At 42.5% G+C, this 15,948-nt stretch overlaps 1 protein-coding gene across 1 annotated transcript; it reads right to left on the bottom strand.

Moving 5' to 3' along the window:
* Nucleotides 1–872: 872 nt before the first annotated feature.
* LOC133908375 (uncharacterized) lies at nucleotides 873–5,363 on the bottom strand. The gene is made up of 7 exons (XM_062350371.1): nucleotides 4,785–5,363; nucleotides 3,939–4,246; nucleotides 3,055–3,777; nucleotides 2,444–2,572; nucleotides 2,127–2,330; nucleotides 1,367–1,567; nucleotides 873–1,244 (listed from the first exon to the last, which is right to left on the bottom strand). Exons 1-7 carry the CDS (start codon nucleotides 5,050–5,052, stop codon nucleotides 1,119–1,121), a joined length of 1,959 nt encoding a protein of 652 aa, XP_062206355.1. The 5' UTR covers nucleotides 5,053–5,363; the 3' UTR covers nucleotides 873–1,118.
* Between the last annotated feature and the right edge of the window lie 10,585 nt (nucleotides 5,364–15,948).

Raw genomic sequence — 15,948 nt, 5'->3', positions numbered from 1 at the left:
ACAACTTCAGAAATTCATATCTCTTAATCTATTCATCCAAATTTAACGTTGAAAAACCCTATAAAAATGTAAAAAAAATTTCTACAACTATCTAGTACATCACATTCTAATATTCAGCCTTTAAAGAGCCCTAGCCTTTGATTAGTTATTGGTGACCACACCCAAGGCCATCATTCTCCTCTCTAAAAGTAAATGTGTTTTTTTCTATACATCACAATGACGTCAATGACAAGAAAGTAATAAAAATTAGAAACAGTCGCAAATAAGGAATAGCAAATAAAGAACTACCTTATCTTCTAATGACAAATAAAGAATTTTCTCTATTAGCGCCGTGGAAAAAGGAAAATTGCCCTGGCCCAGCCTTCGAGCGCATTCAGCCGAGGCATGGTTGGGGAAAGTTCCACAGCCCAGTCGTCACCCAAGAAGCTAGGGTTATACAGCAATAGCCGATGTCAAGTTTCACACTCACTATCTCCATTCTTGCAACTTCTGATCAACAGATCTCATTCAGGTAATCCCATGAGTGTAAACTGCCAACTACCAATCTGCTATGTCCCCACGGGAAGCGCCTGTGAAGATTCATTTACAAACTGCCAGCTTCCAGTCGCCGGGTTGGTGCCATATTCAAGAGCACGGTGAAGAACAGTGAGGCGGCGCCTGGAAGTGGAAGATCTTCAATTTATTTTGCAGCTACACCTCTCACCTTCCATCACTTGTGCTCATCCCCAAATGTTACTGTAGTATCGGAAGCTATGATCCCATGAATCAATGAAATTGTTCAGTAATCTCAGCCCTTTCTGGCTGATAGCATCAAGTAAGGCAACCGACCCGAAGCGGTTGAGGACCGGAACACAGCAAGCATGGGCTGCACAGATTCAACTTGCTCGATTGAAATCACTCGGAGGCAACATTACATGTAACAAAAAATGAGGGGAGCTCTAGGAACCCTTGAGATTTTGGGTCAGGCTCCACTACTTTTGCACTACATTGGGTCACACGAACTCACACCAACTAGAGAGGCCTACTCATGCGTAGGGCAGAACTCAGAAGCACAGGGGGGTGGGGGGTGGGAAATCAAAAAGAAAAAGAAAAAGAAAAGGTGGGTGAACAAATATACATTACAGTCTTTGCAATGAATCTTCTGAGGGTACCAATCTAGAGATGAACGGAGAAAGAGCCGAGAGCAACGCCTTGGGGCACTCCTCATGTGGCAGATGCCCACATCCTGAGATAGTTACTATCCTCTGGTAAGTAGAAAAGAGCGGATTGTTAAGAATACCACAGGTAAAATCAAGTCCCTAGCAAAACTCATGCATTCAACTAACGGGAAGTAATATGGTGCAACAAATGGGAGCGGATTACTTACAGAATTTACAAGTTTTGAAGCCATAGCTTGCGCTGACTTCACACAAACAAGAGCATCCTCAGAGCCCGCTACCACAAGAACAGGGAGGTCTTCCACTGATCTTAGTAAATCTGCTGCTCTTTTTGATGATAGGACAGTAGAAAATGAAAGCCGACCTACTTCATGAAGTGCTTCATCCCAGCCCTCAACAAATAGTGGAGCCTAAATGCAAAAGCATTTCAGGTCAATCAATAGTTCGATGTTCACAGAATGAACAAAGCACGTGCATTTAAAAACTGTACTTCTTTCACATGGAGGAAACAGGAAGGCTATAGATGCTAAATAGTACTCCCTCCGTCCCAAAATATAGGGCGTATTAAGATTTGAAAAAGTCTTTAAAAGCATACTTTAACCATTAATTTATTTTGCAATATATTATCAATTGCTACAAAATCAATATGGTATTAAAAGATATATGAAATACGGATCTATTGATATAACTTTTGTACATTAAAACATGCGTATAATTTGACTAATTATTGATAAAAAATTACGAAGTTTGACTTTTCCAAATACTAATACATCTTATATTTTAGGACGGATGGAGTAAGATGTACAGACGCAAGAAAGCTTTTATTTCTTGCAGTAGACAATTATGGTGTCCTAATAAACAGAGGACTATCTGTATCAGATCTGTACAGAAACTTCCAAAAGTAGATTGAACTTCAATGATTTGACCATATGTTGAAAGGGACATTTAAAAATTACTAGATGTGCTTACCTTGTACAAATTCAGAACTTCAGTTGTCAACTTTGTGGCATCATACCATGCCCGTCGATTGATCACCTGAGTGATTTCAGTACGTAGAAGTGGACGGACCATGTGCTTTTTCCTCAGAGGTGTATGCAGGAGTATACCAGCAAATGCAGGAATGACTTCTCTTGATAAGCTTACACCTATAAGAACAACTCCCTTCACTTCAACCTGCAGAGCAAACAGGTAATATTCAATATAACCTCACATGGAGAGTTAACTTCCATCCAAAACCATAAGACACGGGAACAAAGATACTTTTTTTTTTCTGAAAGGAAAGTTACCTTTCTATGATCTCCATAAGTGCGCAGTTTCTCTGCAGTTTTCAAGGCAAGCAAGCCCCCATCATCATGACCAACTAAAACCACATCGCTCAAGCCCATCTCTAAGCAAAATGAAATAAGAAGATCAACCTGCACATGATCATACAAAATGTTCTATGTAAATATGGTCTCAGTGTTATAAGTACAGAGGGGGAAAAGCAATGCTTAGCGCAGGATTTTTGTGGCCCTCACGACTAAATCTGTTGGTAGTCATTCTAATAAAGAAGAGCCCTTACAAGCTGTTAGTAGCATAGAACATTTTCAAGACAAAATATACATTATCCTGAGGGTGGAAGTTATAAATAAATGTGTGGTCGATATACTTATAATAGGAACACAATTGAAACAGAGAAATATGATATAGGAAAGACAACATTCCACGTGGTTAGTCACTACTTTTAATGAATTAGGTATTCCACAATCTTTTTACTATGGAGTGAAAATATATACTCATATGGAATCAAACTTTTGGAGCAAATGCTGGCTGCACTTGTTACACTTTCATTAAGGATTCTCTCTCAAAAATAATAATAGTTTAAAACATAATATTTTGAGTAGATGAGAAGGATCACCTGAGACTCTAGCTCGTATGGATTCGGTAACTTCTTATCCTCCCAGTCCTTTCTGCGAGGCCGAGATGTCAATCCCCATCCTGGGCGATCAAAGGCCAGCACAGTGCAGTCCACTTGTCGAGCTAGCAAATTAGAAACATGTCTCCACGAAAATACCCCCCCACCAAACCCATGCACCAGAACTACAGCAAATTTACCCTGCTCTCCAGCTTCAAGATCAAAGCCCACAGGATTCAAACATACATCAGCACTGCCATCATCAAGGCTCATAAGAGGGATTTTATCTGACAGAGTTGGAGATGTCACTGGTTCTACCAATAATGGCGCATAGAGTGAGGTTTGATTATATTGATGGCTAAAGCTCCTATTCAGAAGGCGGCGGGTATTAGACGAAGCAGACGGAGGGCTCTCATGTCTCTGTCTTCTAGGAGAAATGCTTGATGAAATTGCATCATGATGAGTATCTCTTTCTGTAAAGGAGTCAGAGGCTGAAGATAAGCAGGTTGAAGGATAGGAAATTTTGTAGTGTACAGTGATCCCATGGCAAGCAATGAACATGCTATCACTGTCTGCAAGAAAACTGATAGGCATATCGCGGTCATCATGGACAATTGTTTTCCTCTTTGTCTCACTTTCAATCCTTGAAAAAATCTTTCCACTGTATGGTGTAGGAGACCGCGGAACCTTGTAGCATCCAGAAAAGGCATTCTTGCATGCCAAAATCTGGAAAAAAAAAATAGAAGAAGAGCAGAATAAACGATAAATCCGATAAAATTTAACACCAGACAAACATCAAGGCGCACAAGAAAAACAAGTATCCAAGCTTTGTAAGTGCAATTCATCTTGAAGTGGGATTTAGAATAGCTAGTGCATGACAACCATACCGATTCAGGGTCAATGCGGTGAATGAGAAGCTTCCTCCGAGCCCTGCAGCTTGTTCTGTAAGCAACAATAACGTGTCCAAGAGCAAACACCAAGGAAGACAGGAAAAGCACCGGCATTCCCCATAGCTTCTTGAGATTAAGCTTGTGATCCGCCAATGACGGAGAGAGCTCAGGCCCAATGTCCTGCCCCGGACTATAAACAGAGGCCTTAATTATCAAGATGAGCAAAGAAGCCAAGGAACAGAAAGTTGTTGTTCCAAGGTAAGGGCCGTGAGAGAGGCCAGAAGTATCAGACATGAGGTATACACCTGCACAAGCACAAGCACATCAGGTTAGTCGAATCAGATAATCTTATTCTCCCAAATCCAAATGCAGAAATTAGTAGGCGCGTACTTCAAACTACACCTGCACTTCCCAGTTTCCTAATACAACTAGTCCAGATAACTGCTAACCAGATGACTTAGTGTAGCTACATCCCAAGAAAAGCGAACAAGCAACAGCTATACTCTGCAATTAATAACGTCGGAAATACGCAGATTTCACTGGAAGCTCCGTCCTTACTTCCAAGCGAAAGAAGACAAGCACAGACGCAAGACTGTAGCTTTTAGATCACCAAATCCCCATACAGGAAGGTAAAAAGATCTTGAATTCTCAAGCCAAGACACCATACCCCAAATTAAAGTCTAAAAATTAAACAAACTCTACATCATGCAAGCGAAAAATCTCAAAGGGGGGGGGGGCGGGGGGGACAATGGAAATCCAACTCAGAAGAAGAAACTCCCCAAGACCCTTGACACTTGCACGAACCGAACAATCAGTGAGGAGCTAGCTGGCAGCGAGGTTTACAGCTGATGACGAGGGATCGAACGACGGAGACGAGCGGTATGTCTGCGAGCGAGCTCCGGAAACCGTAGCGCTGGAGTCGGCCCTGGATGCAGCGGCGTCCGACGCAGCCGAGCCGCACCTCGAGCCAGAGCGCCACGGCCACGTCGCCCGCGGCCACCAGCGCCGGCGCCGACGCCACCAGCAGCGACGCCACCATGGCCACCATGAACCAGACGGTCTTCACACCGCGCCTCGCCCTCTCGGCCCACCCCTTCCCCGCCACCGCCATCTCCCTCCCGCGCCGCCGTCGTCTCCGGCGCTCGGAACAGCCGCGCTCCCCAAAACCCCAGCGATCGCCGGCGGCCTAGGCTACGAGGCGGCGCGCATGCGCCGGGGTTCCCCACGCTCGAGTGGGGCGAGTTTAGGTCTCAGCGCGCCGGCGAGGGGTTGCGGTCCCCGGGACGGTGGAACAGCGGGGAGAGCGAGGAGGAGAGTTAGAGTGCTGCGAGAAAATGAGGAGCGGCGAAGGGGAGATGAGGGTACTTATGGCACAGTGCTTGTGTTTTTGTTTTATTTTGTTGCAGTCTTGCAGAGCTTATGAACTGTGCTAATACTGGCTGGCTGGGTCATTAATTTTTTAGTGTTGTGAACTGTTTTGTAACTATTTGTTGGTAGCCCGTCGGGCTTTCTTCTATTTAACACACAACGGCCAGTCCTACTAGTTTCATTAAAAAAAAATAGTGTGGTGAACTGAAAACCTTAACGGTAGGAGACGAGGAGCCAGCTGCTTTTGTTGTTTGTATTCCAAGGATTTTCTTGTGCTTGGTTTTATTCTTTTCCTTGTTGCTGCTGTTGCCAGCAGCAGGTTTTTGCATCTGAGTTCTTCAGTTACAAGAGGCTAGCTGCTCTTTATGGTGAAGAAAATGATTTTTTATGGTTCAAAAAATAAATTGTTTTTTGTTTGTTTTTCATGTGTGCCTAGATCAAAAAGAAGCAAAAAAAAATGTAGAGAACATATCGTGTGTTAAGAGTCAAATTTACTGAATTTGGATTATATTAAGTTCAGATGGGAAGTTCAAACTAGCTCAAGTCATTTTTACATTGCTTTTAGGTTATATATATACGAAGCATGTTTGGTACTTCCGGGAGTATATACTCCTATATGCGTATCATAATATAAGGAGTATCTCATATGATAAAGGGTATGTACATAAAGTATGTGAATATATAAGATCATTTAAGTAGTATGTATATTATTTTTTAGTGGTTTGCACATATTTTTTTAATATATTATATTTTATGTACAAATATAAAGGTATTATCAAAATCGATTAAAATTGATGGACTTCTTTTCAATTTTTCATGTAATTCACATCAGAGTATCTTAGAATGAGTGTATAAGTATACTTATAGTGATAAAAAGAGTATATTCAATTTATTTATGTGGTATATTATAGTAAGAAATATATACTCTAAAGTATAGACTAGTTTTCCTATATATAGAGAGATACACACATTCATATACTTATGTCATATCCTTCAAGTTTAGTGGACGGTGAATCCTAGATCTTCGAACTACATATAATCTATTTTGTGCTAACCAGATGACTATAGAATAAAAAGGGAACTGTCAGCTAATGTTTATGGAAGATTAATCACTACATTATTTATATGCAAAAGGAATATATAAGTAATTTCACAGTAAACTTTCATTTAAACTACCATCGTAAAGCAGCAGTGAAAATTTATATCATACACCATTGTCTCACCTTGAGGAAGAGTAATTCATGTTAGCTCATTTCTACTCCTAGTCTTTTTTTCTCTTTTAAGTAAATTTTATAAAACTACATAAAAATTGGAAACACTATCGTAAAACAGCACCTTTCAAAATTAGTTTCATTTCATATTGCAATATTACACTTTTAAGCCATAAAAAAGTGTAGTTATGTGACATGAACTAACAAAATAAGTGTAGTTTTTTTTAAATTGACTCCTAAAAGTGCAGTTTTTGATACTTATGTCAATAAAAATGTAGTTTTATGAAACTGGTTTTTAAACTGTAGTTTTACAACAGTATTTTTAGTCTTAGTATAGTTTTATAAAATTTACTCTCTCTTTTCTTTTTTGCGAAAGCTCTTCTCTTTTCGATCAAGAGTTGAGAGCAAAATTTTCCTCTGCAAATCGGTGCAAATGTTTGCTAGAACCAGTCAAAAGAAAACCATCTGGCACACTAGTCTTAGTATAGTTTTGTAAAACTTACTCTTCTCTTTTCTTTTTTTAAGGGAAAAATGCAAAAACCCCTCAGTCATTTGGATTTTGACTTCCCCAAAAATTATTTTGTTTAAAAAAAACCCCAAAGGTTTGATTTTGTTGCAAAAACACCCCTCAAAATTCAAAAAAAAAATTAAAAAATCACAAAAAATTCTAAAAAAACTAGAGACAATTCTAAGACCTTTTGTGAAATTTGTTTTTCAAAAATAATATCCTTTGCATCATATTTTATGGAGAGTAAGTTTGAAAAAAAAAGAGAAAATGTGTAGCTCATTTATTAATTCGAGTTAAATGCATAGTTAATTATTTACTAATCCAAAAATCATGAAATAATTTTTTTGTCTTCTTACATGATCCTCTATCTCCTAAAAATACATAAAATCTTGAAATAATTATTGTAACGTGCAGGATTGAGTAAATGTATTGCAGATAGATTAATTCATAACTAATTCATAACACCCCAAAATTAGTGAAACTACTTTTATTAGTTTACTTAAATAATTATTTGTGTAGGAAAATAATTGTAGACATGACAAAGTTAAAATAACATGAGTTAATAAATAAGCTGCACATTTTTTTTCAAACTTTCTCTCCATAAAATATGATGCAAAGGATATTATTTTTGAAAACAAATTTCACATAAGGTCTTATAATTGTCTCTATTTTTTTAGAATTTTTTGATTTTTTTTATTTTTTTGAATTTTTGAGGGGTTTTTCAACAAAGTTAAATTTTTGAGGGTTTTTTTTAACAAAACAATTTTTGGGGGAAAGTTAAAATTCAAGTGACTTTTGGAGGGGTTTTTGCATTTTTCCCTTTTTTTTAAAGCTCTTCTCATTTCGATCAAGAGTTGAGAGCAAAATTCCCTTCTGTAAATCGGTGCAAATGTTTGCTATAACCAGTCAAAAGAAAACCATCTAGCTGCGCCGGCAAGAGGAGTTCATCCCGTGTCAACCCCGACTGCAAATACTACCCCGGAAGCAGCACAGTACACCCTGCACCCACCGGCTCAAACGGTTGGCTCCCCCTGAGACGTGCACGCGATCGCGGTCGTTCCCTGCTCCGCCCCCGTGGCACGGCACGGCTCGGCTCGGCTCCACCCTCCCGGTCCGGTAGTCCCCACCTCCGCCCCTTTCCCTGCAGATACGGCGCGGGCCCCGCTCCAGCGTAGCCCAGCCCGGCACATGCGCCCCCAACGGGCCGGGCCCCACATCCAGCGTGGAGTGATTCACGAGTGGGGCCCGGCTCCCCTGGCGTATGGTCCTTTCTATTTCCCCCTCGCTTTTTGTTGGAAACAGGTAGAGTTCGAAGCTTTTGTTTAATCCTGGTTCGTGTGTAGACTGTCTGGCTAGCATCAGAGTAATATTTGGACGCATGCATAACCCTGTGTAAACGAATATAAATAGATGCAACTAATGAGTAATTTTAGATCCCTACTTAGTTTATTTTTTAATATAATCAGGTGAAAATGAATCTCAATTTATTTTTTGAGTTTTAAATTGACCTGATAACTAATATAAAACTTGCATCCCTACCCTGCACCACGATAGCTACTGCATGCATGGTTATTAATATTTGTTCTAGGCGATTGCTTATATTTTGGTTTTATAATGGGGATTAGTTGGGGTGTGTTCGCTGGAGAAGAAAAATCTTACTTTGCATGGCTATATATATTAATTTGTATATTGTTAAAGAATGTCAACATTATGAAATCTAGATGGCTTGGTGTTTTAGGTCATCGTTTGCTTCTTTCTTGAGCCATATGTACGTGCTAAGAATTTCAATAAGTACTTGAAATTTCATCCGTGATTGCCGTAGTAGCATTAGTTAAAAAAAAAATCGAGATAGACATGAAAGCGAGTAACTTCAGAAGTTTAGTTCATGGTTTTTCATCCTTGTGCTACAAACCTTAAACTTAAGATATGGTAACTCACGCAAACTTAAGCAAGCATGGTAGGAGTTTTTGAACTCTGACCTAATGCTTTAAAATTTACAGTAATATTATCATTACTATAGAAAATATCATTACTGTCAATTCAAAATTGACATCACTGTCGGTTTTTGAATAAACAACAGTAATAATCTATGATTATCATTGCCTGTTTCAGAGCTGGTAGTGATACAATCTATCATTGTCGGTTTTGATCTCATTCCGCTCGATTTGTATACTTATCAATGCAGGTTTTATCTACGAACCGATAATGATATTCAATTCAAGATAAAAAAAATTAAACATTCATGCATCAATTTAAAGGCAATTAGCATTACTAATGATCATATTAATATATTATTAATATAGTTTATACTAATTACATCAACAATTATCATCATGCAAACGATAGCGCAGAAATCCTAACGCACGCATCGATCAACTAACCTAGCTAACTAGCTAGTCATTCTCGAGTTGAAACTTGACCCACGAGCGGGAGTTCACGACCTTGTTGTCATCCTCGTCCTCGTCGCTGTCGTCAGCATCTTCCTCCTCGTCCTCGTCCTCTGACGAGCTCTTCGAGCCTTCTTAGCCTCTGGCGGCTCATCGATGAACGGATTCCACACCTCATCGTCCGACGAGAGGCATCCTGGTGAAATGCTGAAATCGAAGGTGGGGGTGCCTTGTCCAACGGGGCCTCCTCCTCCCCAGACGAGGATGCGAGTGTGGGAGGTGTCCTCAGAGAAGGCAGTGGAGGTAGCAGCTGGTCCATGTGGATCGCGCGCGGGAGGTGGAAGGTGCCGATAGTGGGTGAGAGAGAGCGCGTGAGAGAGTGAGCAAAGTGATAGAACGAGTGAGAGGATCACTTACATTTTAAGTTGCGTACGTGAAGACTTTTGAATTTTGAGAATCACTGCCGGTTCGTAAATCCAACCGGCAGCGATATTCATTATCACTATCAGTTATTGTATGAACGTCTTTTGATGAGGTAATATTATTACCAATTTTTACATATAGTCGGTGGTGATAATTTGAATATCACTGTCAACTCATATTACTAACTGACAAAGTTAATCACTATCACTATCAATTCTTATTAGCTATACTTTTTATATTTTCAAGAAGAGAAATTGGAAAGTCTTCGACAACATCCTTAGGCCATCTTCAGCAGGTTCGGTTTCTACTGCCACAGTACCCGTAAAACACTATAGCACTCGAATTTGCTCTCCAGCAGATACGGTATCCAGCGCTACAGTGTTGAGGAGAGAGAATTAGTACTCCAAATTTGTGAAACACTGTAGCAACCGCAATACTGTTTATAGAGGTTGACTGTGGGTCCAGATGAAGGAGAAAAGTAATAAAATGTAGTAAATATGGTAGCTGCTGTAGATAAAAAAAATAAAGAATACTGTAATAATATAAGAGGATACTATAATAGTGTTATAGAGAATAAATTTTTAAGTATCTATTGAAGATAATCTTAGCTTCACTGGTGGAGCTTTCTTAAGACCAGGAGGGTCATGGAGGTCTCTATTCTTGAAAATGAGTCAGAGATGCTTGACTTTTTCAATCAAAGCCACTTAAATATATTAGGTTAGTCCTTTTTGTCTAGTGCTGTGCCAGTGCTATTATAATGGCTCCCTCTTGGTTCTTCTCCAAGCTCCGCCATGCGTTAGCTCTATAATTTTAGGTGCAGTTTTTTATAAATCTCCTCTGTTCTATTGTGATTATGGACACTCTAGACATTATTTGTTTTAGATTTTACAGGTAACGATGGACCGTAGGCTAAAGCTGTTAGACAAGGAGTGCAACGATGGCATCTCCAAAGGAGAAAGGAGAGGGGTATATCCGGTACTTCGAATCAACACGACGGTGAATCAACCTCTCGGCCGGTGGGTCAGCGGGCCGAATCGCGGTCGGACCCGAACCCAAGGAGGGCGCCCCTTTCCATGCTCCACTGACGCGTCTCACTGCCATGTGGGCCACAAGATACTGACCCCACACGCATAGGAACAGGGCTTGGCTACCCTCGCGTGCGCAACGCGGCCGAAAGGCGCTCCGCCTCGGGAGGCGTCAAAGATCTAACGGCAACAGCCAAAAGGACGGCGCCAGGCCCCACCGCACGCAGCGGCCCCGAGGGTGCGGGACGCGTTGCCACTGTCATGTGGGCCTTCCTACGATTCCCCTCCCCCACTAGTCATTTGACCTGCGGTTAACGGACCCTTTTCTGCGCCTGCAAGCCGTTGCACATGGGAGCCTCACTACTCTCGTTTACCCCAGTGTGAATTGACTTCGGTACTGGAGTACTGACCAAGGGCACCACGAGTACCGGACCGGCTTGTCATCGATCAGTGGCGCAGCACCGCAGCAGCAAAAGGATCGAGGAGGGGGTGGTGGGTTCACGAGTTCAAGCCCCGCGCGCGTGGCGTGAAAGCAAAAGCTGCCGCGGAAGAGTGGAGGTGCCGTGACCTGACAGTGTCAGAACCGTGCGAGTTTTCACTCTCGCATGGGGATCCTCACCTACGGTGAAAAAGAAATAGAGTCCCCTACCACACTTAAATTTCGCCTTGCTTTACCCTACCCTACCACTCCGTGTCTCCGTTGCCCCTAAAAGAGCGTCCCCATTCAGCTCAAAAAACCAAGAAAAATAAGAACGCCATTTCTGTAACAATTAACAGACCAGGTGATGCAGTCTCAGTTCCCACACACAAATCATGACGTGGACCCTTTTTATCTTTCTTCTCCTAGAAATTAGAACTCAAACAAACGGATTATCCGACGCCCAAAAGTGGGGGTCCGGTGCCATGTGCACAGCCGCGGCTCGGCTCTTGCGAGGTTCATGTGCGCAGCACCACAATCTTTTTGGAACAACGACACAGATTTGTGGTACTAACCCCAGCAGATTCAACGGCGGAACGCACCGCAGACAAGAACAAGAGGAAGGACCGTTTGATGCGCGCATGCACATGCGTGATCGGCAGGATGACCGGTCAAAGCATGCGTGAGATCCGGATTATTCCCCAAGTTCAAACTAAGACATCGAACTGTCGTGTAATGGCCATCATTAGAGAAGTTTAATCAAGCCCCCCAAGTACGGCTGGGTCGTCACCAATCCAGGCAGCGATCCGGCGTACCGTGGCACTTCGGCGCCACCATGTCCCGTACCGGTACAGTGATGGGTCAGGAGCGGGCAGTACACGTCCGATGCTCCGGTCGGTTCGTTCTCCCTCCTCGCCGCGGCAGCGCATTTGTGACCGGCCGGCCGATCCGCGTAGCTCGCGGCAACGGTGGCGGCGTTACGCGCGCTGGGCCGATCGAGCGCAACGGCGCTGCGGCGAAGAAAATCGGGACCAGCTTAGCTGGAATTGAACGTGCCACGCCCATGCTTGACTCCATGTCTCACCTAATTTGCTCGGGTGCTTCCATCGCTGCCGCGACAGTGCGAGGAACAGCGTACTGTCAGACGACGCAGAGTGGTACTGCGCTCACAGTCATTGTTCAGTCAAAAGCTGTTCCCAGTTGTTTTCCGAGAATGGTAAGCTCCTTTCTCATTTCTTAGAATATCCCCGAGGTAAATGCATGAAGCAAACTTGGTGGTACTGGAGATTACTGGAGATCATATCGTAATCGAATTGAGGAAATATTAAGTCAGGCCAAATATTGGTAGTAGCACTTAAATCCTGAGGTGTGCGTACCGTGTCAAATCATTGATCGTACAGGTACCGCGCTAGTTCGACGTGGCGAGGCGCTCCAGACCTTCAGCACACGAAACCATGGCTGCCACAACAACCAGCAACAGCCTCCAGCCATGCTTGTAGCTCCAGCTCGTCTTCCGTAAAATTGGGTCGGGTTGCACCGTGCAATCGTTCATGTTTTTGTATCCGATCGAGGAGTTATGCTTTTTTCGTCGTGCCAAATTATTTGACATCTAAGCTCAGGTTAGGTGCTTTGCAGTTTGCTAAATGAGCATTCTCTGGCCGGACAGACAGCATAAACCCGCCCAAAGTTTGCCCTATCCTAATCTGCAAATCGGTGTCATGCGTACACTTATTGGATAGGGTGACAGCTAGAGAAAGATTAGTTGTGTCCGAATCATCTCCCGTCATGCCCACTAGAACCGGCTGGTGAGGGGACCCATGCCCATCGATCATCGATGTGTGTGTATATATATGAGATCATCTTTTGAAAGTGAAATTGGAATCGATTTTGTTTAAAGAGGCTGATCTTTTGGTTCGATCCAATTGGTCCCTTATTTGTTTAAGGCCACCTCCACCGGAAAATCAAGCCGGATCATGATCTGGCAACGCAATTTGCGTTATAAAAAAGGAGATACATGTATCGGTAGATGCATGACTAGGGCGGAGTTTTGGGGGCCTTGAATCCACATAAACGGGCACCAATAGGTTACACCGTACGTGATGCAAATACGATAAATTGATACGGAGTGATGTTGATGTACCGTTTTGCAAGCAGTATTAAGCCAGTTACCAGTTAGGACATAAAAAATAGCAAGAAGAAGAAGGCTAGAGCCATGCGTGGACCAGTTTTGAGAAACACGTCATTGGTACAATAGCTACGAGCCATGGAATAAAGCTCGACGTTTCTGAAGGAAAACAATGTATGCGATTGGCCAATTGGGTGTGTCCGTTCACAACATAATCATGGATTAAAGGAACGAATTATAGCACGGTCGTAATCTGATGGAACACGTACTGCTGACGGATAGAACAACTCATTTTTCTCGTTCGCGAAAGCTGGTCTTCAGAAGATCGATGGTGGTGCATACGCTGGAAAATCACTACTGCTACGACCCAGGGACATCAACAGCGACGGCCAACAACATATGTCGTCCAAGCATCTGTCGCTGAAAAGCATTGCGACACCGCCATTTTTTCCCACTATAAAGTTAAACTGTTTGTTGACTCACAACACATTACAGCAGAACTGTTCATTTGTGCCACGTCATCAGTACCGGTTTGTAATATCTCATACTCGATCAATGATTGAGCTAGAGTGAATTGACACTGATATAGTCAGTATCACTGCTGGCTTTTGGCACAAACCGACACTAATATTTTAGTGTCGATTGTTAATCATGAACCGGCACTAAATATTGGATCGAACCCAAAATTTGGATTTACTCTGGTTTTGACTTGTGTGTTGAGATTCGGTTCGATTGATCTCTCTCCCTTATCACATGCTTGCATTTGTGTGTTCTTGTTCCGTTCTGCAATTCGGTCGGTGACTCGTCGGTTCGGGACAATGGTGGCGACGACGGCAGTCGAGCCGGCTCGTTTATTTTTTAGCTTCCGGTAATCTTTTTAGTGCCGACTGGTAACCATGGATTAACACTGATACTCATTATTAGTGCCGGTTTATAAACCGGTATTGAAGTCACGGACTATCATTGTTGAGTAATTAGTATCGGTTCAAATTTTTTTACTGATAACATTTTTTTAGTCAGCACTGATAATTATTTTATAGTAATAACATCTGCTGCATTGTGAAATGTCTAGGGCCGTTCTAGAGCTCATCGATCCCAAGCTTATCCTAGGTCGTCTCACATGCATCCCGTCTAAACACCAGCTTAATTACATGTGCAGATGTTCCTACGGCGCCGTGTCGCGTACATGCATGAATTGAATCTCCAGATGCCCGCTGCACAGGCGAAGTGCAACGAATCACGCCATAGGTAAGTCCACATCAGTTGCTTCGATTTAAACAACTCCATCTGGTATCCAAACATCCTTCAGATTCTGTTGTCGTGTGCAGTCCAAGGCTCAAAGAGCATGAACATAACCGAGTCGTGTGGTAGGGGAGGCTACCTTCCACATGCATGGCCTTCTATGCTGTTGGGGATAATCTACTTGCACAGCAGCGTGCAAGCTTTATGCAGAGTTTTTGGATGCATCCGTCGTTCGCAGCTCAGCATGCACCATCGGGAGATTTTTCCCAGGAAAGAGCGGGGGTTTTTAGTTCCAAGCCCATGGTGACATGATTGCTGGAAAAGTGGGGAGATGAATACTTAATTGGCCTGCAAATCAGGGGTTTTCTCATGTGACCATATACGTTGAACCTAGACAAAGTATGCTGCTATCAAGGTTTGACCAAGCAAAAACAAAAGGATTTCTTGAGAGACCTCTTGCAAATTGTTTTACTTGTGAGGACTGTAAAATATCAACTGATATGAGTTATTGGAACATAAAGTAGCATCAAATGTCAAATGCTATCACCACTAGCCCTTTTATCGACATTGCTAATGATCCAACAAATTAACCATTCAGTATAGCAGGTAATGCAAGTATTTCAAACCCAGCCGGCCGGTCCGCGCCAGAAGCATAGAAGCATTTAATTAAGCTGGCATGCTAATTTGAATTTTTTTGTAGATGCAGCCAATGCGGCAGTCTAATTTCTTTTCTTTTTTTGAACGATAATACGGCAGTTTAGTTTCAACAGCAATCAGATGTATTCAATCATTCAAACCCACAAAAACCAGATATTCCTGCTCACTGGTAATATGGTTTTGAATCCACTCTTGGCCCCTAGTATTCCCCTAGCATTTCATGGCAACGAAACAAAAGGAATCTTCTCTGCTCTAGCGCAACAGCAACTCGTTGCAAATGATGAGAGAAACGAGAATCAGTACAAAAGTTGACCCCCCCTCCCCCCAAAAAGTCCAACAACTTATGCTGTTCTTGATGTCTTTATGTCCGTTAGGGAGAGAGAGAGGGGCTAGCCAGGATTTCAGCATATTCGCCGGATCATAGTCCAGCATTCTAATCCTATCATAGGACCATGCAGATAGACGGATGGTGGATGGGTCAGGCTGGGGCCGTATTGCCTGCCCACAGTTCTTCAAGCAAGGGCCCAGTGCTGAGCAAGAATAGGTCGTGGTTTGTTCGTCCCCTCTCTCTTTCAAAGCTTTTGTGCGTCTTGTGGGCTTCTTTTCTTTTGTTTTGTATGCGGGAATGCTTCTTGTGGATTAC

The sequence above is a fragment of the Phragmites australis genome, chromosome 2 (assembly GCF_958298935.1).
Source record: "Phragmites australis chromosome 2, lpPhrAust1.1, whole genome shotgun sequence".
Taxonomy (NCBI): domain Eukaryota; kingdom Viridiplantae; phylum Streptophyta; class Magnoliopsida; order Poales; family Poaceae; genus Phragmites; species Phragmites australis.
The sequence above is the reverse complement of the archived record's forward strand: the minus strand, read 5'-3'. Positions and strand labels throughout refer to the sequence as shown.